We start from the raw sequence: 25,768 nt of genomic DNA, 5'->3' as shown, positions 1-25,768 counted from the left end.
GTAAAAGATCCAGAATCGCTGTAAGACATACATAAGCGCCGGTGTGATGTTGTTCCTCTGTTTTTTTTTTTTTTAAATAAGCAGCTAAACATCAGAATCGGATTTATTGGGCCAAGTATGTGTATACTAGGGCTGGGCGAGTTAACTCGTTATTATCGCATTAACGCATTGATTATTTAACGCCGACAAATATTTTATCGCGCATTAGTTTTATTGGTTTTATTGTTTATTTTATTATTGTAAGAGTCTGTTGCTCAAAGGCTTTTATTTTGTAAAAGTCTGTTGCTGTCTGCTGCGGAACTGGAAAAGAAAGTAATCGGCGGATCCACCAAACATGGAGAAGGGTACGGAACTTTTACTCGGCCATTTTCATTTTAAAGTTCTTCCAGACGGCGGAGTCGACAGAACCAAAGTCATCTGTAAACACTGCCAAGTTGAATTGTCTTCTCAGCGTAGTAGTTCCAGTCTAAAATATCACTTAAAGGCAAAACACACAACTGATAGCAGCAAGTCATTCAACAACAGACAGTGGTGCGAGGCTTCTACATAAAAACTACAGAAAGATGCTGATGTTAAAAGTGTGTTTGCACAACAAATGTTATGGCACTTTCATTCATATGGCAGCACATTTAAAATAAAGCTAAAAGTTATACACTACTTTTGAATTCATTTTTGGATTTTGCGTACAAATGCGATTAATCGTGATTAATCAGGGAAATCATGTGACTAATTAGATTAAAAATTTGAATCGTTGCCCAGCCCTAGTGTATACATACAAGCAATTTGACCCCCAGTGTCACTAAAAAAATAGGGCAGTGACAGAGACAATGACATGAGTTTGTATGTGGAAAGGTGCATCGTACAAAAATGCTTAGGTGCAAGGGAAATGAAAATGGAGTGAAGTAATGTAACGACAGCTAATCAGTCTATACATATGGACAGTGAGTATGCATAGTATATATGCATATATGGTGTATTATACACAGTATATTCCTCTCATCAGAGGAATGGCCTGTGGAAAGAACCTGTTCATGTGTTAATTAGTTTTAGTGTGCAGCGCTCTGTGGCGCCTGCCAGACAGGAGGAGCTGAAACAGGTTATTTCCAGGGGCGTAACCCTGCAGCGACGTTGCCTGCCCGTTTCTTGACCCTGGACAAGTAGAAGTCCTGCATGGAGGGAAGATCGGCCCCCAAATACCACTCGTGTTATATAAGATTTGTACTTTCACCTACATTTGGGGACTTTTTTTTTTCTTCTAAATCACAAATAGAACCCAAAATATATGCGGTAAAAACTTAAATAGGTCATTTGAAAAATAAAGATGAAGCTTTATTGGTCACACAGTGGGGAAATTCACGATTTGTTAATTTGTCTGTACCTTTAATTTAAAAGCAAAGTCCAAAGATTATTTCCAAAATGAATGTATCTTGAAAATATAAACAAATTCGATGCCAGCAACACACTCAAAAAAAAGCTGCGATCGAGGCACGTCTACAGTTGTGTTACAAGATTTCCCACTGCTCAACAATACGATCTGATACTCATCTACATAACGGCCGTGCATTTCCTTTATTGGAGACTGAACTGGGCCGCATTCCGGCCAGTCAGAAAACCCAACACGGACTTCTTGAATTACGGTGATTAAATTGTGACGAACATTTGTGGGACAATTTGCGCTGACATGTTTACCCTTTGGCAAACAAGGAGGAAGAGAAGAGTATTTCTGAAGTCTTGTACTTGGTCTGAGTTGCATGTCGGCGGAGGGTCTGTAAACTATTAGAATTTGGAGGCAACGCGTGAGCTTTTAACCTCTGAGTCTTATTTTCTCCGCAGGCCGGAGGAGGAGCCCATGGAAGAAGAGGCACCGCTGTAACGGAGGCCGACGTTAGGGTGTCGCAGAGCTACCATTGACCTCTCTGGAGAAGAGTCTCGACTGATCCCTTCATTTAGTCCCCCTAACCCCACTCACCACGTCAGTCACCTTGATTGGCGCGCCCCTCGGCCAAAAAACGAGGGAGAGGGGGTGGGCTCAGCCTCAGAGTAGGGAGCCAATCAGAAGACAGAGGACTGAACTGGAAAAAGAAACAAAAACATTTTAAACATAACGGCGTTGCTTGGCAGCACCCGTGCAGAGACTCGTTTTTTTTTTTTTCTCTCAGTCTCTCAGCACCCCCAACGTTAGCCCACAGCGGCTAACCGAGCGGTCACGGCAGCGGGCGAGTGCATTTGGAGGCGAGATCGGGTCTCGTCATAGAAAAGGTGGGACGACACTCCTGTGCAGAAACATACGGTGCGTTGCGCAGCTGCCCTCTGACCACATTCCGTATGGACACCAGGGACAGCAGATGCCCCCCGAGCCGTCGATAAAGCAGCTCGGGGACTCTCTTTTCTCTTTTCTTAACTTCTTTCCCTGCAAAAAAAACTAAACAGGGGCATCCGCGGCAACTCGGATAACATTTTAACGAGCCGCGCTCACTGTGGATTCTGGTTGGTTTGAGAAGGCTTTTACAGAGATCTGACTTTGAGACCGTCACCTCGCCCGGAGCAGCCCGTCGTTGAAGGTTGACGAGTGAGAGGAGTGCCTTGGTGAGGGTCCGCTTGATTTCAGGATTGTTCAGGAAAAAGATTGCCTTAAGTTTTACGAGTTTCTCGCTGAGGAATCTGTGCGACGGAGCGAGGCGGAGAACGACAGAAAAAAAAAAGAAGCAAAACAATCTTTCAGCATGTTTACTTGGAATGTGACGAAGACAGCATTTATGTCTCTCACAGCCTCTCTTGAAGAGTTACTTTACTTTTGGATGGATCTATTTTTCTGTAACAAACAAAAAAAACACACACAAAAAAACAAAAGGAGAAAAAAAACAAACAAAAGTAAAAGTAAGAGAACGCTTTGTAAAGGTAGTTGCCAGCTTCAGTAGAAAAAAAAGGTGCAAACATGGAGAAATTCAAACAAGGAATTGGACCGAAAACCCTCGGAAAGGTTTAGCCTTTAATGTAGCTTCCGTTTAACTGAAGTCATTGCTTTCAACACGTAGAAGCATGCAGCTGAGCAGAGGCCAGACTTTTATCGCAAGATTTTTGAATGTTATCCTAAAGAGAAAGCCAAGCAAGAAAAGCCAAAGCATGAGTTTGCATTTACAGTTTCACTCCTCTTACCTGGCAAGTCGACAAACATTTTTGCGTGTTGGCCCTTAGAGATAAGGCTCCCCAATACCAATGTTTCCTAATTTAATCAGTCGCTGATCAGGTGGACATTTCTTTACACGTGCCGATTGAGCTCCCATGCTTTGCCGGTTGGCAACTACCTTAGTGTGCGAGCTAAACATTAGTCATGTATATTGAATTGAATATATTTTGACAGGCAGTAATCGAGTATTGTCGGTTTGTATCTACATGTATGATTTCCACATCAAGTTGTCGATTTACAATATCAGAAATGTGTTTTTGGTAAGCGTGTCCGCGTTTTATTTTTTAATCGTACAAGATTATTTTTCTAACTTTTTTCATCCATAGGTTTTGTTCTGTGTTTTTATCCGTTTTCTGGATAGTTATAGGGCTGCCGTTCACACACTTAGTGCTGTCGCCATTACTCGTTCAAGACTTCTTTCTTTCTTATATTTATCAAAAACAAGGAGCAACACTCTCTCTCTTTCTTTCTTTCTTTCTTTCTTTCTTTCTACGGCTCCCTCGGCCTTTTTTGCATTTTCATCGACTGTATTTATAACACGTACTGTTTATAGGAGATTTGTATATGGAAAATTTATAAATGTACTCTAATGACAGCTATGATATTGTGAGCAGAAAAAAAAACAAACAACAGTCTGGTGTATGATGCTAATCCATGAGCTTAAAAAGAAAAGCAGCATATTTAACGCGTCATCGACTGCACCGTTTCCAAGTGGCCCTCGAGTGAATCATTACACGGCACTGCAATTGACTTTAACTCATTTGATCACTTCGTTGCCTAATCAATACATTCTCCTCTCGTGCATGGGTGATATGCACTTACCTTTCGACTGTGACGACATCATCCATAAAGAGGTTACGAGGCCGTTTTTTTTAATGTAGCTGGCTGAGTTTTCCGCGGCAGGAAAAGAAGGAGAAGGGGTCACGAATGTCACAAAGAAAAAAAAAAAGGAATTTTGAGCCAGATCAGGATGGAAAACATCAGCCAATCGTGTTTTTTTTTTTTTTTTTTTGAGCATGTGTTGCACTATCATGTCCGCGACATCTGACATCCTCCCTCGCTTTTCCTGCTCGAATTCAGCTGATCTCACACTACAAGTAGATCGCTCAAATGAAACCCCCCCCCCACGTGTCAACCTTTTTGTTCAATCAACTATCGTGTTTATTTCGAGTTGATATCATTTTATAAACTTGTAAAATTTGAGGTTCAGTTGATATTTTTCATGTCTGACAAAACATTCCACGTGTTACTTGTTTAATTTGGCTTTTGTTTTTTTTTTGTTGTTGTTGTTTTTTTTTCTAAAGTGAATTTGAGGTTATTTTGTAGAAAGTTAAAATACTTTTTTCTTTTCTTTTGTTTTTTTGCTGTCTGCTCGCGCCAACTTTAACTCTTTGCATGGTTTGTGAGTCAGCATGCCTGCTTGTCTATGTAAGGAAAAGAAAAAAAAAAAAATTGTATTTGCACAACAGAAGAAGAACACTGGAGGACTTTAAAATACGACCTCCCTAGATAGCCACGTGGGAAGGTTTTTCTTCCTCTCTTGTGGGCAAACGATTAAAAAAAAAAAGACTTTGTCCCAACGACACCACGAGAAGCATTTGATATTTTGACTATCCAACAAGTGATTTTAACACGATTCAGCACTTACGACATGTATGGACTGTGTTTGAGGGAGACGTGCTCTGACAAACCTCTGCTACAGTCACACCTTAAAGAAAAAAAAGACTCTTCCAAAGAATGTTCCTCTTACAAAGATTTTTTCAGCTACAACAGATCAGAAATGGCGGATATTGTTTGAGAAATGGTTTTGGAGTAAAAAAAAAAGCAAAAAAAAGGGCGTCGTCGTTTGATTGTCAAACCCACCTTGGCCAGTTCTATATATATATAACCACTGTGGCTCAAGAGCAATTCTTGGTTTACATGTAAATGGTTACTTTTTGTTTGTTGTTTGTCTCTATTGATGAAAAATGTTATCTTTCTTTGGGACCTACGCTTTGGACATTTCATCTCTGACATTGTCTATAGAATATATTTCTGAAAAATACAAACATCTCTGCTTGTCTTGCTGTGTTTTTTTACGCCCCCGCTTTGGATGAGGGTTAAAAGAGGCTCAAAATTGAATAACTTTGCTATTGTGTGAATGCTGCACATCATCAAGTCTGGTCCAAATCAATTCAAGAGATATGCTGGCAACAAATACAGATCCATAGGTTGTAAAGGCTCTAAAGACCAAACGAGGCTTTTGGTGGGTTTCTGCTTTTATCACACCAGTGATGAGAAGATGAGATGTTCACTCAAAGTCCACATTGGCGCAATGCAACCCCCAATAATCAATGGCAACCGACGTGAAAGCCTTCCATAACAAGATTCTCAAGTTTTTCAAGGGATGGCTCTGGAAGTTTCTGTAGTTTTAGCAAAACTAGCAGCTGGGCACATGACAGCAATGATGCCAGGGAGGATCTCAGTGCTGAAAAAAAACAAAAAAACGAGAGAAACATAAGAGAGTCTCAGATGACTTCTTACTGAGTGGAAAATCTAATTATAAAACCCAGTGTCACAAGTGTGCACGGAGGATTCGAGCAGAGTCCTGGGAGCAGCTGTCAGGTGACCCCTGTTTGCCTTTGATAATCTGCGATTCATCCCAAAACTAAAAGTCTCCAATGGGAATTATTTTCAGTGCCGAGGTGCTCAATGAAAAGCTAGTTTTGTTCGCCCTGTTAAGCTAAAAAACTACTGATGTTTAGCAAATTATCAAAGGAGAATTATTATTATTATTATTATTTTTTTTTTTAAACCTGCAAATATTGTCTTTTAATAGACACAAAACAGTAAATCTAGTGGTTTTCATTAAGGAAAGATTACAAACAAAAAGGCAAGAACTGCACAACCACATACTTTAAATAAAACATTCATGGGAACGATTTCAAGAACGTTTTTGATTAATTAAATACCTAAAATGATCATTTAAAAAAAAGGTACTGCCTGTATCTATAATGAATAATAGTTGAACGTTTACATTGATGGGTTCAAACACTTTAACATCCTCAATGTGGGGCCGTTGACAATATATATAAGAGCATGGAGACGTCATTAGTTAACATAAGATTAATATCTCGGTCTTGAAAACATACTTTTGTAAGTGGGTTTAGACCAGTTTTGTGTACCCCAGCGTCTTTGTGTGTGTGTGCGCGCGTGTTTAGTAAACAATAACTGCATGTAGCCGTGACACATCTCACTGTCCAATGAGAAACGGGCACTTCCCTTCACCATGCAAATACAGACCTGATATTTCCTCTCTGCCGACGCTCGTCAGCGGTGCAACAGTGCCATGCCCAAGCTGCAACATTAGCAAGCCCGTTTTCCCCCGTCTTCATCACCCTCAAGCGGGGAGACCTCCCTCGTAGCTTCTCTACACCTTCATCTTCTCTTCCTAAGCTAGCTGCACCGGGTTTTTCGGACATGCCTAACATCGTGCTTTTTAGCGGGAGCTCCCACCACGACCTGTCCCAGAAAGTGGCTGATCGCCTCGGGCTGGAGCTGGGGAAGGTGATCACCAAGAAGTTCAGCAACCAGGAGACATGGCGAGTACATTATTTTCAACACGAGTATGGCGCTAGTTGTTGTGTTAATTGTTCGCGTTTGCTTATGGAGGGCGTTTCTCCAGGCTAAGCCCGTGTCTCTGTTGTTTCTTCATCCTCGGTATCACATGTGGTAAGTTAGCTTGAAGCTAACCGTAGTTTACTATTCGGCACCGTAATGTGCACACGTGATTAGCTAGCCACATGTAAACACACCAGGCTAGCAAGCTAATGTTAGTAGTCCTTTTATCGGACAACGACCTTGGCAATAAAGCACTATTTTCACAGAGAATGTAAATATTTCTTCTTGTTTTTGTGTGTTTAAAATTAACCAGAAAGGCAGAACTAGAGTCGTCGTGAGATGGCGTAATGCTATGTTTTGATCGTTCGTTGATAACTGCAGTGTTACACACATGTGTGATTGTACGAGTCAGGTCCGCGTTTTCTACAAGCGTTATACACTTCCTATAGCTTTGTTCTAAAACAGCGTAATGTCCCATGCTCATTTTAAGTCCGGCGGAAGTGTTCACCGTTAGCTACAAAGCTGCAGCTTATCACCAGGGAACTTGTTGTTGAGGTGTGCAACATCTGGCGTGACACCGGAATGTATTTACCTCGCCAGCTATACATCTAGCTGGCGTCTCGCTGAAACCTGAAACTTCACCTAGATGTTTGCTGTGGTTCTATCGTTATTTTCTTTGTGCGGGAAAAGCCCAAATAAAGGCTCAATGTCCGATAGTGGATGCTGCCTGGCTTGCTATCATTTTTATAATGAACGTACGCGATCGAGCTAACTGTAGACGATACCGTAATATCTCGATGCGACACCAAACACTTGGTGTTGGAGTAAAGTTTAAACTACAAATCGATTCCAGACAGACGAACGAAGTAAATTAAGTTCTATTTGTGTCGATCAAAAGCGCAGTTTACAGAAGGCCTTCAGTTAGATCCAAATACAACGCCTTGTGCTATCTCTCAGTACCGTCTGTCCTCTCATGGAAGATAATTACCTTAGCTCTCCAATGGATTAAATCACATGCGCATAATTTGTGCTCGTTTGCAAAGTGGTGTCTGCTGGCTTGCTTGCTTGCCTCCTTTATGCAGCATTGCAGTGGACTTTCATTACTTTTACTGCCTGGCTTTTGAGCACAGTTAGTTCAGGTCATGTGTCTTGTTTGAACCCATTTGCAGGATGACCTTAGGGCCTCATGGCAGGCCTGACCAGAAAGTCCTCATACCAGTGTTTTTCCACTGCAGCTTTTATTTTTTAGCACATACATGTGGCTGAAAATATCAGCCCACGGCCTTCCAACCATCGCGTTTGAGTGCATTTTGTTAGTTTTTGTACAATGATAAGAACGGTGTATCAATGTGCTTCGGTGAGCGGGGCATTCACATGGTTCAAGTTGGGTTTTATTTCTCGCTGGGTGACTCGCTGATGCTTTCACTCTGGTTAAAAGCAGCCCAGTGCATATATTGTTTTATAATCTCCCTCTCCTCTATTAATCAGTGAGACCGGGTTGGCGCTTTTAATGACCCCTTTATCCCCTTTGCAATTCCCTTTCTGATGGGGATGTTTGTACTCACAACTGCAGAAAAATCCAGGGAAAACTCTGATTATCCATGGCGGGTTTTTTTTCTCTCCAGGGAACGCGTCTGTCTGTGTGACGCAAGGTGCAAAACAAAGATTATTTCGTCGTCTTCTCACTAACTTGGCAGCTCTGAGCACAGATGCAGGGAAAATGACTTGGAAAAAGATCAGGGACTAAAGCGGAGGGAGTGAATTTCTTAGAAAGCTCCTGGCTCGATGACTTTTTTTGTTTGTTTGTTTGTTTGTTTGTTTTGCATTGATGAAATTTCCGAGCAAACGTTTTATTGACACAGGACCACTTGTTTGTGGTATCTTAAGTCCTGTACTGGAGCTCAAAGATCCAAACTAATTGTATAAACTCTGATTACTGGTTTTCTTTCTAAATTCTAACGACCATGTGGGGAGTATTCTTCTTGTTATTCAAACGTGAACATTTGTCTTCTTCTTTAGTTTGAGTAAAGGCTATCGTAAAGTCGTGTTTTTCTCAGTGTAAGGCATATTTCTAACATCTTATCACCGGTATCGACATTTCCATCGTCAGCACAAAAAAAGTGAACCCATTACCTTTCGACTGAAAAATCAGTAGTTATTCATAAGCTCGAGTTCACGAGTAAAGGTAAGAATTACATCCCATTAAAAAAAAAAAAAAAAAAAAAAAAAACATCTTGGTAACCTGTGTTTGATCGTAACTTTGGACCGGTTGAGACTGAGCATTTGCAGTTTGAGTCAAACTCGTGTCAGAGCGTCTGCCTCACCCAAACATACTACAGGCCTTGTGACCGACTGTACAGGTCCAGCTCGCACCCTGAACAACTGAACGTGTGTAGCTATCACATGACTCAGGCCGGGAGGACCTGGCGATCTCCACAGAGGAATGTTTCACACATGCGCTGCTGGTTTTGTGAATGCTTTGGGCTACGTAAGCACTACATAAAGTTTCTCCAATGTTCTCAGACGAGCTGTGGGATTTTTGCCTCAAACTCTCTTCGGGGAATCTTCAAGCCTGCTCTCACACACAGGTTTAGTTGCAGCTAAAGCTGAGTAGATGAACACTCATTGCCCATAAACGTTTTGTCCCGGGTCGGGGCTTTTAAGAAAACGGGGCCCCTGCACAGGGGGTTGCCAGACTGAAAGTCTTTTGTTTTGTGTCTTTTTGTTTCTCACTACAGCCATCGTAGGTTTAGTCTCTCAGTGGAGTTACCATTTTCTATTGATTAGACATGCAGTTGTGGTAGTTTGAGACTTTTATCGTGGCTCAGTGCTGGCACCTGGGCAGAAGTGAGTAAAGATGGGGCCCAAAGAAACTCAGAAACTAAACGGTTTGTTCACACAGCACCCCGATGAACAGATCTCAGATCAGCTCGAATAGACCACAGCAAGAAGGCTAGTTGAGTGAAGCTTTTTTTTTTTTTTTAAAAAAAAAAAGATTTGACTGAAACAATGTCCTCAGGCCGCGGCTGCAGAGCTTTTAGCTGAGACGCCGGGGAAGCAAGAGACTCAGTCCGACCACGAGAGCTGCGAATCTTTGTACCTGAGAATCCCAGCTGTCTGTGGTACAAGTCTCTGAAAGAACCAGGTGAAAAATGCCCAGTGATCCAGAATTCTTTATCGCTGCAGCTGTGCACGACATTAATCTAGAAGCGTTGCTACTCCTGAAACTTCGCTTCTCCGAGTAGATGCGAAGCCTGCAAACCGCCGCCAGTACACGCATATACGGGTCGTAACAACCACAGTGTGAGATGGTTAACTTGACCCTTCAACTCCCCAAAACTGATTCTCCGATCTTCCGCTTTCACTCTTCACAAAATGGATGCCAACACAGCTTCGAATGAGGTTTTTTTTTTTCTTGACTGCCATCTTGAGGCTTTTAAAAATTGAAATCTACTCTTCAGCAGGCAGCAGTATGTCTCCTTGTGTGGTGTGCGTTTGCTGCGCCTCTTATTTATTCAAAATCTACTTGGGGTGGGCGAAAAAATCGATTCATGTACATATCGCGATTTTTTTATTTTATTTTATTTATTTATTTTTTTTTATGGGATGATTTTAAAAATCAATTTTTCTCCCCTGAATCGATTATATTACGTCATATCCGTGTCCAGATAAACTTCATCAATTCATCACATTAAGTTATGTTAAAACTAGCCCACATTTGTGCTGTGTGGACATTTCAATTCATTTTGTAACTGTAAACTTTAAAAAATGCCTCTTTTTCTCTCAGTTGAAATAAATGTCAGCTGCTGGACTGACTGAAACAGACTGATGTGCGTTATTTATGGGAACGACATTCATTCTAGAAGTGTATGATTCAACTTGTTTGTTTTTTAAGGAGGAAGAAAATTGCAATTCCTGATTTATATCGAATCGCAATTATCAAGAATCGTGATCAAAGCATATCGTCCCATCCCGAATATCTACTCTCGAATTCCGGAATGAAGTATCAAACTTGAGGACATGTACCACACAGCTTGCTCGGTCTGGCGTCCGAGGTGGCTTCTTCTGCTACCCCTGTAATGAACCTTTTCTTCTCTCTCTCTTGTCTAAACAGTGTGGAAATTGGCGAAAGCGTGCGTGGCGAAGACGTGTACATCGTGCAGAGCGGCTGCGGCGAAATCAACGACAACCTGATGGAGCTGCTCATCATGATAAACGCCTGCAAGATCGCCTCCTCGTCCCGCGTCACCGCCGTCATCCCCTGTTTCCCCTACGCTCGGCAGGACAAGAAAGACAAGGTAAACGCACGTTTCCTGTAATATACAAAAAAAAACTCTGTGTGTGTCTTTTACAAGAGAGGTTGGAGCCGGATTTGGTAGAAACAAATGAGTCGGTGCAGCTTCCCCCTGTTATTACTGTAGAAAGTTATTATTTCCCTTCTGTAGTGCATGTGGACATTGTTAACTCATTCACAGCGATGCATTAATGAGAAACCTCCCCTAGATACGGAGCAGAGAGGTCACAGCTGAAGGCTGGCTCGCATTCTGAACCTGGCGACATCAGAGGCCACTTCAGGCCGCGGCTCTTGTAAATCATTATCTAGTGTTGTGGCAGAAAATCGGGTCCGTCTGAAGCTACAGGAAGCTTGCGGTTCTCGTCCAGCTAGCACTAGCATGCAGAGTTTTGCTCCAAATCAGTTGGTGAAGTGGTTTCCTCCTTGTTTGTTCTTGCCGTGTCGCTCCGTCCTCACACACACCGAGATCGAGTAATTAAATAAAGGCTCGTTTTTACTCACATGACGGTGTAAAATGTGAGGGCCAGCTCATCTGCAAACACTTTGTTACCTCATGTACAGGTAAAGATTTCACTGACCGATATCAGCCAAGATATATATCTATAGATGGACAATTCCTGATCAGGATGGGGGCAAAAACAACTGACTGGAAGGTTGGATTGCTCCTGAGATGGGGAATTTGGTTCACATAAAGGCTTCTAACAGGAACGGATCCCCAGTGTTGCCCATCTAGACGAAACAAAGTTTATTGTTTAGAGTCTCGGCATCATCTTTCTCACCCGCCTTAAGCTGCTGTGTCTTGGTGCTTGTTCCAGAGCCGAGCTCCCATTTCAGCTAAACTGGTTGCAAACATGCTATCTGTGGCCGGAGCAGACCACATCATCACTATGGACCTCCACGCCTCACAGATCCAGGTCAGTGCACGAGCCTTTGCAGATCTTACTGGCACTCTTTGTGTGTAAAAAAACAACAACAAAAAAAACAGTGACGGCATCAGCTTTGTCACCTGTTAGAGAGAAAGTTTAGTAGTTTATTAACCGATTCCTTGTGTTTATGTTCCTGAAAGAAACTTTCTTTTTCCTAAAGGGGTTTTTCGACATCGCGGTGGACAACCTCTACGCAGAGCCTGCTGTGCTGCAGTGGATAAAAGAAAATATTCCAGAGTGGAAGAACGGTATCATCGTGTCTCCAGATGCTGGTGGAGCAAAACGGTGAGTCCCAGAGATAAGCAACAGGTCAAAGAGCACCACATATCTCAGCGGGATGTAATCTTAATATAGAGTGCAGACGTAAACAGCCGATGTGCTGCCTGAGCCTTTCAGGAGGCCAGTTGACATCAGCAGAACCTCAGTGATTTTCATTTGCTTCGTTTGCCCTTTTTTTTTCTTTTTTTTTTTTTCTTTTTCTTTTAGCCGTTGACGAGTCATGGGAAAAACAAAATGCAGATCGCAAATTAAAATGTTCACTCTGCCTCTTTCCTCTTTGCTGCTCAGCGTGACATCCATCGCAGACCGTCTGAACGTGGACTTTGCCCTCATCCACAAAGAGAGAAAGAAGGCCAATGAAGTGGACCGCATGGTGCTGGTCGGGGACGTCAAAGACCGCGTGGCCATCTTGGTGGACGACATGGCCGACACGTGCGGCACCATCTGCCACGCTGCCGACAAGTCAGTATCCGATCCATCCTTTTTGTTTTGTTTTGTTGTGGCTATCTGGGACAATTATTTAACATCAAATCCTAAATAAAAAAACATCTTGCAGTGATTTGAATATGTTATATACTAGATATTTTATCAACAATGCATCATAGCAAACATATTGAAACTAAGTATTGCTAATTCAACACTGAGCCGGTATATTGGCATTGAGTTGATGACGCATTTTCATCCCTTCAAATGTTGCATCATCATAACCGGTCACCAACCATCATGGAACATTGATATTTGCACGCGTTTTAAAGCTGAAATCATTGCCTCTGTCCTTCAGGTTAATCGATGCCGGTGCCACAAAGGTCTACGCCATCCTCACGCACGGCATATTCTCGGGTCCGGCCATTTCTCGCATAAACCAGGCCCCGTTCGAGGCCGTGGTGGTTACCAACACCATCCCACAAGAAGAGAAGATGAAGGCATGCCCAAAGATACAGGTATCTGCCACTGCTTCTCTTGAACACGCTCCATCTTCCTCTCATAGTCGAACACAGCTAACTGATTGTAGCACAGTGGCTGATGGTTTTCTTTTCTAACACAAACTGTTGTTAACCACTCACAAAGCTGTCAAGAAGAAGAAAACAAAATCCATCAATGCCTAACACTAAATGTCTGTCTTTCATTTTAGTCACACCATGTTGAAATTGCAACACTTTGCATACATATCATATACATATCCCCCTCATGTCAGGGCACCATAATGTTTGGGACAAGTGGCTCTCCAGGTGTGTTTCTTTGCTTCATCAGTGCAGGGATAGGTTTGGGGTTGCTATCGTTCAACATGAGGAGAGAAGCTGTGCCAATGATGGTCAAGAAAGCTACTACGAGGCAAAAAAAAAGGAGAATAAAACTAACTCCATCAGTCAGACCTTAGGTTTACCAAAATCAACTGTCTGAAATATCATAAAGATGAAAGAATGCACTGGGGAGCTCTGTATTTACAAAGGGACTGGTTGGCCGAGTAAGATCTGCTGTCTAACAGATCAGAAACCGTGTTCAGGAGGCGGGTGTGTCTTTGTCTGAGGCGACTATCTGCAGAAGGTTACAATGCAAGATGCACATCTCTAGTTAGCCACAAAAACAGGATGACTGGATTACAGTTTGCCAAAAAGGGTCTTAAAGGAGCCTGCAGAATTCTGGGAAACGGTGTTCTGGACAGATGAGACCCAAGATGAGCCCGTATCAAAGTGTTGGCAAGAAGATGGTGCAGATACGAAAAGGAACTGCCAAAAGATCCAAAGCATGGCGGCTTCACTCAGTGGGGTTCCATGGCACTGAAAGGATCGGATAATTGGCTAAATTACAATAAGACTGAGTTATTAAATCCATGTAGACACCTTAATCTGACAAAAAATTGGATCGGATCGGATTACTCGCAATCAGATTAAGACCCCGAGATAACTCGGTTGAAAGTCAAATTAAACGTGTTTGCACGTGGTGAATTAGACTTTGCGTTCTGCGCATGCTCGAGATTTTGAGTTTGTTGGTGGTGGTGAAGCGGTCAACCGGAAGTGGCTCTATTAGCAATAGTTGAAATGGGTACAGCGCCACCTATCGTATCGGAGTATGACCGGCTTTGTGCCTATGATTCGTTTCATTCACCGCCATACATCCAAGGATAATTACCCTTGCTCAACTCAGTCTTATTGTAATTTAGCCAATAATCCGATCCTTTCAGTGCCATGGAACCCCACTGACTGATGATGGAAGTGCAGTAGACGGCTGCACAATAAATTCTGAGCCGGTTGGTAACATCTAATCTGCCCAAGTTCCAGGAAATGCTTCCAAACTCATTGGACAGTGCTTCACCCTGTCCCAAAGATAACGATCCCCAACATCCTGCGAAGGCGCCACCAGAGTTTCTCAAAGCTAAAACATGGAAAATTGCCGAGCATGATTTAAATTCAACTGAGCGTGCCTTCTCTTAAGAAGAAACTTAAAGGGACAAGCGCCCGGAACAAGCTGGAGTTGAAGGTGGCTGCAGCAGAGGCTTTGCAGAGCGTCACTGGAGAAGATTCTCAGGACCTGGTAATGTCTTCAATCGCCAACTTCAAGCAGTGGGTGAATGTAAGGGATACGTAACAAAGTGCTAAAACCGACTGCTTTAATGTACCGTTACTTTGTCCCAAATCTTTCGGTGCCCTGAAATGAGGGGGGACTGTGTATAAAAAGTGTTTTGCTTTGATATTTCACACAGAGGAGCAGAGAAAGGCGCTGTCTGAAGTGCTCAACAAGCGTCTGCATTAGGCTGCCAATTTTAAGCTCTTGGAGAGTCGTACTCCTGCAGGTGGAGGAGTTAATTGCCCAGTATAGAACCAAGGGCTGTTAATGAGTCCCTCAACAGGTACTGCTGGAGTGGAAAATCCCCAATAGTCCTCTAATTGGTGTGAACACTGATCAACCACAACTTTAAACCCATCTGCTTAATAGGTCTGTGTGCAGCGTTTAGTCTCCTCCAGCTGTGAGGTCGTAAATTGCAGCTAACCAAATACTCCACATTGGGGTGTCACTGTTACCACAAATGTTTAACGATGCAGTATTGACAGGCCAATCTCAGGTTTTGATTCAGCGTGCATGTGCTGAATGTAGAACAAGGCTCAATGTAAACAAGCGTATGCAGCTTTGAAATCGGACAACAGGCGGCGCAGCCTGTTCGGCGGACCCTGTCAGCCTCACGATGAGGATCTGTCACGCTCAGTGTGCAGCTGGTAATGCACAAGAGCGGCGGGCAGGCAGCATTTGAGGACCTGATGTTTCTCTGCTTCAGAGGACTTCACGTCGGTTGTATTTTAGACGAAGAGCAGCAGTGGACGCATGCCGCCACGTGTGCAGAACAGATGGAAAGGATCATAATCTGGAGAAATTTTTCCGTTCCTCATATCTCAGTCTTGTTGTTTCTTCTAGGTCATCGACATCTCCATGATCCTGGCGGAGGCGATCAGAAGAACCCATAACGGGGAATCTGTGTCGTATCTATTCAGCCACGTGCCTCTGTGAAGAGGCCCCCCCGCTCCACCACCACCACCCTCCCCATCAGGTCACCCGGCTGGCACTTTAGGCCATCCCATCCCGCAGAAAGGCCCGATGGCCTCGTACATGTGACCTTTCTAAAGGTCGCTTCCCCCACACACCGTCAGTGACACTTTCACCCAGCAAATGGAGCAAAACGACACTTCCTCCTTCAAAGTTCAAGTTTGTATTTATGAGTTTCCATTTTTTTTAATTTTTTTTTTTTTTCATCATCCGTTTATCTTGAGCCATGAGCGTGATGCCTGGCTTTCTCTTTAACCAAAGGGTCCATTACGCCACATCCTGTCTTAGTTTTTACCTCAGCGGATTTACTTTAGATGAAGCCTGCCACTCTGGCATGTGATAGGAAAGATTTAGGCCCTTCTCTGCTTTAGTGATTTTTAATTTTTAAAAAAAAAAAACATGTACCCTGCACCCCGAGTGTTTGCTTCAATGTCTCCTCAAAGTATTAAAGTTTAACCTTTTTAACTCGCAATCATCCTTGGTTGATTGTAATATTTTCTCCCTGGCCGCAGTTTAAAAGCTCCGCTGCCATTAGAATTGTGTTAATGAGATCACGAACACAAAAAAGAAATTCCACTCAATTACCTCACTCTTTTTTTAGTGACTTTCACCGGATGCACTGGCGCATTTTTCTGCTGTGTCATATCTCCCAGTAAGCTGCTCTCCCTAGTTTGTATGGCAACCCTCTGATTTATTACTTACAATTGCTTTAACAAAGAAAAAAATGTGTTAAAACTAATACGAGGTGTAGTGGGTGTTTCACCCACGCTCTTAAAAAGGTCATGAAAAGTGATTAAGCCCAAAGCTTTGGTAAAGTGTGACGATTCCAGCCTTAATTTGTTTTAATGTCGTGTCATTGTCGCTCACTTCTGTTCCAATCAGGCAGGTTTCACAGTTTGACTGAAAGCGGCTTAAATGTTTATGGGGGGGGGGGTGTGATTTTCTTCGCTTTTCTTTTCCCTCTTTTTTTTTTTTTTTTTTAATGTAACAGAAGAGAAGCGTTCCTTTGATAATAATAAAGCTTTGGAAATTGCGTACAGATGCATCATGGTCGTCTCTACTTTGTCCACCAACGGGTGTCATTTTGTCTCACTCTTCACATCTTATCTTCTCTGGTCCTTCGCATTGCTCTTATTCTTATTATTTACATTTCGTTAAACCAAATGTTGTTGTTTTCCCCATGTCTCCTTTGTTTTCTGCTTTATGTTTATTTTTTATTTCTGTCTGGCTAAAGTTAATCTCTGGGCCGACTCCTTTGCAGCTTTATAAGCCATTTTATTTCCTTTCACTGCATAATGCACTGGCACTAACTGCAAATTGACTGCAAATTTGCCCTCTGAATAACTGCCGTAAACTGGTCATTGGTGAACTTGAATCTGAACAAATGGTTGATCTTAATGGGTTTGTGCCTTCAAACCACTGAGCAGTCTGCTGTGCCTCAAGGGACAATTGGGATAAAAACCAAACAAATTCGGACAGTTTTGTAAGTTGACCCCACCCTCGGTATCGAGTCAACCATGCATTTTTTTATTGCCATGTGACCGCTCACTTTTTGGAAGCATCCTTCATTTTTTGCCTGGCTGTGAAAAGGAAAGGAAAAAGCAACATGGGGGGGAGTGATAAGCACCAGTTTACTCTAAAAATAAAACAAAAACCCCCAAAACAACGGTTTTAGGCTTATCACAGTAAAACTGTGACGCATCAGATGAAGTGGCTGCCAGTGTATTTAGGTCTTAAAATATTTCTGTTGCATTTTGCTCATTTGACAGCCTATAAAGCCATTTATAAAATTAGCCATATATTTGTCTGAATTAGTAAGTTACGTAGTTTTTCTTCTTTAAATACCAGCTGTGGGTCAGTGAGTCCTGCGTTCATAGGCTGTGATTATAAACCATGAAACCAACAAGCATGTTCTAATTATACTGATTATACTCAAGCTCATTCGTGTTTTTGATATTCAAACTGGCTCAAATTCCAAATGTAATGGGAGAAAAATCCTAAAAAGGTCCATCGAAGGAGAGCGTTTTGCCCTTTTTTGTGGCTGCACAATGGTTCAGCTTTCCCACTCGCACAAGCAGTTTTCTTCAAATACACACCAAGGAGGGCTGACGGGCTTTGTGCATGCAGTGAAAAGTCCAGCAGGAGAGAGTGGGGTTGCATGTTAAGCTGCCACCAGGTGGAGCCGAGCGTGCATAAATGGGCGGCCACGCGGACTCCATGCTAATGGGGAAGAGCGTTTTGTGTGCAGCTGTTGTAAAAGAAGAGTCTTTTGTGTTTCTTTTCGATATAGAGTGCAGTTAAAGTGATGGTGCTTATCAATAAACATCCGTGTGAGGGATAAACTGAAATGTAAGGGGGTTGTGGTATAAGATTAGGAAAGTCAGGACAATCTCAACTTTTTTTGTTGTTGTTGTTTGTTCCCTTCATAAACGCAAAATAAATCCCCATTTTCCTTCCCTTGCCTTTTGGGGCATGAAAACGTGAAGCCGCACTAAAGGGTTTCAGATTTTTTATTTTTTTGGCCTTGGAATGCGGATGGAGGTTTCTGCCCCACCAGCAGGGGGGACTTGGAGGATGTGAGCTGGTGATGTCAGATGTCATTAGCATATTTCTGACTATATCTAACGCTTGCGCAAAGACGCGCCACTACTGCTGCAACGTTCCGACCAGAGACCATCAACTTAACAGCCAACTCTTCGGTAAGCGCCTTTCCTCAGCCCGCTGCAGCACCTTTGTGCCTCACAACCTGCGGCTTTCACAGATTACATTGTGGGATAGATTGTTGGAATGTGTTGAAGAAGCAGAGGAAGGATGTGGCTAACGTGAAGCGGGACCAAAAAAAAAAAAAAAAAAAAAACAACGGAGGACGATGTGCTGCTTTTTAAGCGAATTCAGCTTTTGTTTTGTTTTTGGGTTTTTTTTTCATGTGCGCGCGCTTGAAAGAAAGACAAACAAACAAAAAAAATCTATCGGGGTGTGAAGTGACAACAAGACAGACTCGTGTGGTCTTTGTCTTACGCGCTCACACTCACGTCAGTTTCCTTTGTTGCTGTGCGTGTGTGTGTGTGCGTGTCTATGTGCGCGCGAGAGCTGCACGCGCTTAGCTCCGTTATCAAAACGCTGCTTTAACGCGTCCTCGACGCTTTTCTGTTTATGAGCACGTTTTGTGGGTGTGTTGGAGCGTGTTTTTTTTTTTTTTTTTTTTTTTTTTGAGAGGAAGTGAGGGTAAACTGTTTATTTGGGGTGATGAATGAGGGGACTGCAAATCTGGGCGGTGGTTCCTTCAGTCTGCGCCCCGGGGGGGGGGGGGGGTTGAAGCATATGACAAGTGAATTTGCGGGTGTTGCACGGCTTCCAGATGGACGCTTTAGACTCAACATTTCACCATTTGAAAAAAAAACAAGATTTTTTTTTTTTAAATCTCTGTGGTGGTCTTGTAAAGACTTGTGCGCAGAAGCGGGCGTTTCTCGTCTCTGCACATTTTTTTTTTTTTTTTCTCGACGGTGCCCATCAGGGGAACTCTCATTGTTATGTAAATGTCGGCCGTGGACTGGCCTCAGTGTGATTGTCTGTCTGTAGCGGCTTGCCCAACATCCCGGGCTGTGTGCCGGCCAGCGGGGATGGATGGCGGTCTGACGGGCCCGGCTGAGCCGCAGGCGAACAAAAGGAGGCGGACGCACATTAGAAGGCGAATTAGTCTGCGGTTGCGCACGTAGTTAACGTTGAACAAATGATTTTTGGGTGGCTGAGATTTAGGCGACGCCCTTCCACAGATAAAACATAAGGGTAGACCACATGCTCAAGTGGCTTTTGCTCTCTTTTTTTTTTTTTTTATTTAAAACTGCGTCATCAACATAACAGCTGATTGAACTATGTACTTGTGGAATATTTTTGTTTTTAAAGCTTGGAGATGTTTATCAGCTTTAGTGCCTCCATCAGCAAAGACACATTTTATTTATTCTTTGTTTAAACCTGCTTCCTGTTCGGTGACCGTCTTCTCTTCTCTTCTTACAGACCAACTGCAACAATGAGTGACAAGCCTGATATTTCAGAGGTGACCAGCTTCGACAAGTCCAAGCTGAAGAAGACTGAGACGCAGGAGAAGAATTCCCTGCCCACAAAAGAGAGTGAGTTGTTGCCACATGACATCACTACGCTCGCACTCTTTCTGTGCCATTCTTGCGTGGACATTTGAGTCTAAATTTTGGGTTCTTTTCCTCTGCAGCCATCGAACAGGAGAAGGCATCATCGTGAAGCCCCTCCCTCCCGTCATGCACTGTACACCCCCACGTCCTCCTCCTCCTCCTCCTCCTGCATTGCCTTGTTTTCAGTCACTTCTTTATAGCTGTATAACTTTGTAACCGAAATTATGAAACGATGACCATAACCGAGCTTCACAGCCCATGGACGGATGGTTCCTTCGTTGGGACAGTCGGCCCTGTCCCCTCAGCAAATGCCACTCTTGTTCTCGCCTGCACCGACGTGCAGCCTGAGGGACGGGGTGTGGCCTGCGTCCCGGGAAGCTCAACGTCTCACCAAAACCACCATCTTTACCACTCAACTTAATGTGTGGCTGCTTTTTGCGCCAAAGCTGAGGCGTCAAGCTTTTTTTTCGTCTTCTAATTTTCGGAAATGCACAACTTTGTTTGTACGCTGGCCAAAATGTAAATGCCCAAAAATTGATACTGTTTGTCACAATGTCTTTTTTTTTTTTTTTTTTTTTTTTTTTTTGTATGCTCATAAGGAGTAAATATAATGGATTCCATCTTGATCTGGGAGATGCCGAAATGGACCTTATTTACGGTTAAAAAATTGTACTTTGGCCCTATTTGTCGGAGTGATTCGGGGTAGCTTTTGTGTCGCAATCTCTCTGAATTGTCTCCAAATGAGGAAAAAGTTATTCCAGTAATTGGTTCTATGTGTTTGCTTTGAACCGTCGATCAAAATGATCTGGAGTTTGTAAATTCCCAGCAGTCATGATGTTCTGCCACAAACCATTACCAGAAATGGAAAAACCGTGAAATGTTGTAATAAAAGAATTTGTTACTAAAAAAAAAAAAGTGTTCTGCAGAGTGCTTCCTCTAACAAAGCTGCACAAATCCTTGACACTTATCCACTCAACACGGCTGTAAAGTCCTCACTCTTAAGCTACGACTGGACTAACTTTGGTTTGGTTCTAGTCCATTAGACTTGAGATGCCACCGTTACGTTCAAATAACTTGAAGGCTTAAATATGGAAAAGGTGATCCTGGTAGAGGAAATTAAGTGAACTGAAACTATATTAGTTTGCTAACTAAACTGTCAACTCAAACCTTACTTCAAACTGTCTGATTATGGGGAAAGACCATGAGACACTAATTGTTATCCAGGAAGTAGACACGACCAACTGAGGAGCTATAATTTTTAGGTAAACATAATCTAAGCTAAAGGCTTTACAAGCTAATTTGACTGCATTTAAGAGGAGGAAACGCAGGAGTGTCTTGAGTTGCTTGTACACCTACCTACTGACCCAGCTGTGAGCAGTGGCTTATGAGACATTGTGCCCTGACCTGAGCCAGAGTACAGGGTGTAGCCTCAGCAGGAGATTTACTTAGCCCTTTGCCCTAAACTGCCTGTGTCCTAAATTAGCCGCCTCCTGCAAAGCCTTAATGTCATTAGCGCGGCATTGATGACGTTTTTCTGGAAGCATTAAGAGTGTGTAAAAACTAATGAGAAAACATTTAGGAGGTCTTTCACTCAAATTACTGAGCTTTGGAGAAAAATCCCAGTCATTGTGACTGCTGTAATGATTCATGTCCAATGCGATAAGCTAAGAGTGTGATTACATGGGACACGAACTAACACTATCAAACGCGTCAGATGTGTCTTTGTTGCAGTATTGAGAAGGGAGGATCAGCACTAAAGTGATTGAAAGCAAAGAAGAGGCCTGATCACAGTACATGACCGTTTCTTGTCTCCCAGAATGAGGGTGCGATCGATCTCAGGCAACACAGCAGTCCAATCTTACATGTTCGTTAGAGTAAGTGGATTGGTGTTAAATTAGCTGCTCCTAATAAGGTATTACTCTGTATCTGGGAGATGTGCAGGTTAGTGGGTTATTGCAGGGAGACTAGCCAGGTCCACGCTCTGAAATGGGATTAACACCTCCCCTGTCCCTGCCCCTCCTCGGCGTGCTGCACCAGAGAGCCTCCAGAGAAAGTGGAGGATTTGAACATGGAGCAGCTGATAGGGTGGAGTCACTGCGGGGGGTTGGAGGGGGTCAGATGTGTCAGCACTGAGCTGATCCCCTCTTGGGTGCCCTGCCTGGTAACCCATGGCAACAGCTGTCGCTGAGTCACTGCCTAGGGTTTGGCGGTGGGATGCTCGTTTTTCTGGTGGAGAGATTTTCTCCCTGCCAAGCAGTCGGCATCGAACCAGTCCTGCTGGCGTATTTGGAGATTATGAACGCAGCACACTCTGCCGGGTTGTCTATTTTTAAATATTGTTGGCCATCTGGTTCCTGCTGCATTGTGTCTCCTCTGAAGGCACTTTGTTACTGGCATGATTATCAGTGGGGCTGATTGATTAACGCTTACCGAGTGGACATGTCTGCACTTAATGGACATAGGTGCATACATTTGATTTGTTTGGAGCCAAAAATGTGTCTCGAGGGGAAGAACTGTCTTGGCCAGCTGGCACACGCTTTCCTTCAAACCAAAATATTTCACATTATTGGATGGATCCCCATTAAGTCTGCAACTGATTTCAGTCATTCTGAGAGGATAAAGTGTAACAACTCTGGTTATCCTGTTATCAACTCCTGCTGGCCATCATTTTCATTTATTACATTGTTAGAAAGCTCTACTAGATGGCATACTGAGACGATTCCCTGACTTTTCCTCCTGTGATTTGGGGCCTGCATATTATCTGCAGGTTGGTTTTCCTCTGAGTCAATTATCTATCCCTCACTAGCAGAGACAACCCGCACTTACTGTGGATTTCCATGGCAACTACCCGCCAAGGTGCTACATTTGCTGTCTCTGTTGAAGGGGGGGATGTGCCCAACCACACGTTAACACCTGACCATTTTCATTAACTATATCCACCATTACGTCTGCAGGGATACAAAAAGAGCCCGGGAGCTAAACAGGAAATACATGTTTTTGGGCAGCATGTTTGTGTCATTATCATGGCTTCCTGTTCAAAGCATATCTCTTTAGCCTGTCTGAGGTCTTTCTGTCGTCTGCCTCTAAATCTGCTGTCAACAGGCCTATTGTATGATAAACCCACTCGCACAAAGAGAGAATAGAGGTTAACTGCAACTGGCTAATCTGCAACATTTGTTCTTCTTTTTTTTCCTGTGGCAATGTCAGAGGTCATCAAACACAACTGTTCCCCTCTGGTGCTTCTTTTAATCAACATATGGTCGCGTTGAACATATGAGGTCGGCTCATGGGATGTGACTTCAGAGTAATTCGATCCGGCTCACAAAGCACCCGGGGACTTCCACATCATCGTATGGATGAAACGAGATATGGCTGGAATCTTTGAAATAAGTCAGTTATAACATGAGCGGTTTGTTGTTGCGTATCATTCTATGTTGATACGAGTGAGAGTGAAGCATAGGATATTGCATTTATGTATGATTTCCAAACTGGTCATCGCGTTAAAAAAATTTCCGTGCTGGAAAATCTCTTTTCAATTTGAAGGTTTATGTGTCAGGACACGATGAAAAAAAGTCCAATGGTCCTCACCAGATCTTAGGTAAATACAATTTCAAATGAACAACACATGACATATTACACAGTGTCATTATTTATTCAACAAAAATGACGCTAAAAGGAATTAAGAGGGTAAGTGGCAGCCAGGTGCTGCTAATCAAATACGCTTGATTAAGTGATTGTCAGCTGGTGTGAGCACCTCTTTAGAAACAGAAGTTTCGTCAGTTTGCTGGTCTGGAGCATTCAGGTGTGTGTTAACACATTACCAACGTGGGAACAAAAAAGATGTCAGCATCTGTCTGACTGCTAAAGCTTTGGCTGAACCGAATGGCTTAAAGAGAAAAGACACCAGGTTATGCAATCGTCCAGTCAAAGTAATGACCTCAATCTTACTTGAAGTGGTGTGGTAGGACCCTAAGGAAGCTATGCATAAACGAACACTGCAAACCCTCGATGAACTGAGGCAACGATCTAAAGAGGAGTGAGTCAAAATTCCTTCACAATGATGTGAGAGATTGATAGCAATATTCAGAAAATGATCACTTCAAATAATTGCTTATAAAGGTTGATTATATAAGCTGCATTTTGGCTTAGTTTTTGTTAAATAATGACATTATAATAACTAATGTGTTGTTTATTCACCTGAGGCTGTATTTACCTAAACTTAAGACTTGGTGTGAATCATATGTTTTTTGTTTTTGTCACTTCCTGAATTTTACCATAACACAATTACCAACACGTAAACCCCGAAAGTCCACCGAAGGTGATCCTGTAGTCACTCTCTTATGAAACAAGCTGTCAAGTTTAAACAGCACAGGCCTCAAAAAGGTTTCACCAGTCATGTCCTCTTTTGTGCAATGTGTTTACAGATAAGTGCCGTTCTGCGTCCGGACTCAGCAGGAACTAGCTTTTTATAGCTTTTATAACAAAGACACAAAGTGCTCCGACATAAAAAAAAAAGGTGAGCAAAACACACACAAGGAGCCAAATCTTTGCTGTAAGAAAGAGAATCAGGGAAACTGCTAGAAACTGCACCCCCCCATCCACCTTTAAGTCAATGCTAGCTCTCAAGTTGCATGAAAGATAATTACATCAGATCCTGTGGAGGGTGAAAAGCAGTTAAACAGTTGGATGACCGTTAATTACACCATCAAACAGATGAACTAAAGCCCAGCTAAAATGTTAAGCACTAGTGAGCCAGAGTGCGGGTGTAGCCCCACAATCGCAGACAGCAGCGGGCTGAGCTGCCTGTCTCTAGTTGCGGTTGATTGTCCCAGACATGCTCTATTAGTGTGGCCCCAGGTGGGGGCCACGATCAATGCTGCCTGAATAGTGTTGATGCTCCCCATTGCTTGTAAATGCATTAGCCAAAGCGTGGCACAGAATCGATGCAGCTGCACAGACGGCAGAGCTCATCACACTGACTCGTTGTGATTTGATGAGAAGCTCCTGAAAATATCAATCCTGAAGATTGAGTGTGAGCCAAAGAGTGAGTTTGACTCCTGCAGCTTTCATAGCTGATATCAAGATCACATGAGCCAATGCGTCACCTTGGTACACCCGTGAGGTGTAAACACGGCGCAGTGACTGCTCTCCTGAGGGCTCACGCAGAGCGACAGCCCTGACATTTCCTCCTCCAACGCCTCCACCACAGGCACAGCTTTGGGCCACTCTCTGCATCTTGTCTTCCCCCTGAAGACGATGATGTTGCTGCAGCAGACACTCGACACTTTTGGTTTCTGTTCTGCAAGACAAAACGGAGGGAATATTAGCTAAGGCCTTGTTCAAGGGAATACTTTCTGTGCCTTGAACAGCAACAGATTTTTCATGCAAATGCAAGGAAAGCAGATTCTCAGATATATTTCTAGCTTTGCTGTCACTGACATCCCTTTTCTTTTTTTTCATCTTACTAATAAAAGACTGGGAGGAAAGCTGCTTTGGGACTAAAAAGGAATTAAGTACTCAGATCAAGAACATGGTACACAAGAAAACCACAGGGATCAGCCTTCATGGTCACAAACTAACAAGGGATTCATGATGATGCAGAGCGACGAAACACAAGTCAAAAATATTTCTGTGTTGTGAAATGTAAACCAGCCAAAGAGTGTGGCATCCTGAGAGCAGCTGGGGGGGCCGCGTTCCTCGCTGGAAGAATGTTGAGCGTTCATTACCCGGGTAATCCCTGGAGAGATCTGCTTAATTACAACCCCTTGTTAATAACGAGCTTTGTCATGCCCTGCCTTTA

General features: G+C 43.1%; 3 protein-coding genes across 9 annotated transcripts in view; all 3 read left to right on the top strand.

Annotated features, from left to right (window-relative positions):
- Positions 1 to 5,241, top strand: part of LOC142391733 (histone deacetylase 4-like) — a 59,278-nt gene extending 54,037 nt beyond the window's left edge. For all 7 annotated transcript variants that reach the window (XM_075477763.1, XM_075477766.1, XM_075477761.1 and 4 more), the window contains one exon: positions 1,834 to 5,241. In XM_075477763.1, the coding sequence (XP_075333878.1) occupies positions 1,834 to 1,873 (40 nt within the window). In that variant the 3' untranslated portion in view covers positions 1,874 to 5,241. The remainder of the gene's footprint in view (positions 1 to 1,833) is intronic.
- A 1,230-nt stretch (positions 5,242 to 6,471) lies between these two features.
- Positions 6,472 to 16,866, top strand: LOC142391742 (ribose-phosphate pyrophosphokinase 2). Its single transcript, XM_075477779.1, has 7 exons — positions 6,472 to 6,768; positions 10,902 to 11,085; positions 11,897 to 11,995; positions 12,168 to 12,292; positions 12,575 to 12,748; positions 13,068 to 13,227; positions 15,695 to 16,866. Exons 1-7 carry the CDS (start codon positions 6,647 to 6,649, stop codon positions 15,785 to 15,787), a joined length of 957 nt encoding a protein of 318 aa, XP_075333894.1. The 5' UTR covers positions 6,472 to 6,646; the 3' UTR covers positions 15,788 to 16,866.
- Positions 16,867 to 18,413: 1,547 nt separating this feature from the next.
- LOC142391753 (thymosin beta-12) lies at positions 18,414 to 20,557 on the top strand. Its single transcript, XM_075477793.1, has 3 exons — positions 18,414 to 18,522; positions 19,838 to 19,950; positions 20,049 to 20,557. Exons 2-3 carry the CDS (start codon positions 19,851 to 19,853, stop codon positions 20,075 to 20,077), a joined length of 129 nt encoding a protein of 42 aa, XP_075333908.1. The 5' UTR covers positions 18,414 to 18,522; positions 19,838 to 19,850; the 3' UTR covers positions 20,078 to 20,557.
- The last annotated feature ends 5,211 nt before the right edge of the window (positions 20,558 to 25,768 follow it).

This window comes from Odontesthes bonariensis, chromosome 11 (assembly GCF_027942865.1).
Source record: "Odontesthes bonariensis isolate fOdoBon6 chromosome 11, fOdoBon6.hap1, whole genome shotgun sequence".
In the NCBI taxonomy this organism is placed as follows: Eukaryota; Metazoa; Chordata; class Actinopteri; order Atheriniformes; family Atherinopsidae; genus Odontesthes; species Odontesthes bonariensis.
Note: the sequence above shows the minus strand (reverse complement) of the source record. Positions and strands in the feature narration are given on the sequence as shown.

Excerpts from the sequence above, each read along its gene's own strand:
- LOC142391753 (XM_075477793.1), top strand. The coding sequence starts at position 19,851 with ATGAGTGACAAGCCTGATATTTCAGAGGTGACCAGCTTCGACAAGTCC. Across the intron at positions 19,951-20,048 it reads TTCCCTGCCCACAAAAGAGA|CCATCGAACAGGAGAAGGCA; the intron begins GTGAGTTGTTGC and ends TTTCCTCTGCAG.
- LOC142391742 (XM_075477779.1), top strand. The coding sequence starts at position 6,647 with ATGCCTAACATCGTGCTTTTTAGCGGGAGCTCCCACCACGACCTGTCC. Across the intron at positions 12,293-12,574 it reads GATGCTGGTGGAGCAAAACG|CGTGACATCCATCGCAGACC; the intron begins GTGAGTCCCAGA and ends TTTGCTGCTCAG. Across the intron at positions 13,228-15,694 it reads AGGCATGCCCAAAGATACAG|GTCATCGACATCTCCATGAT; the intron begins GTATCTGCCACT and ends TGTTTCTTCTAG.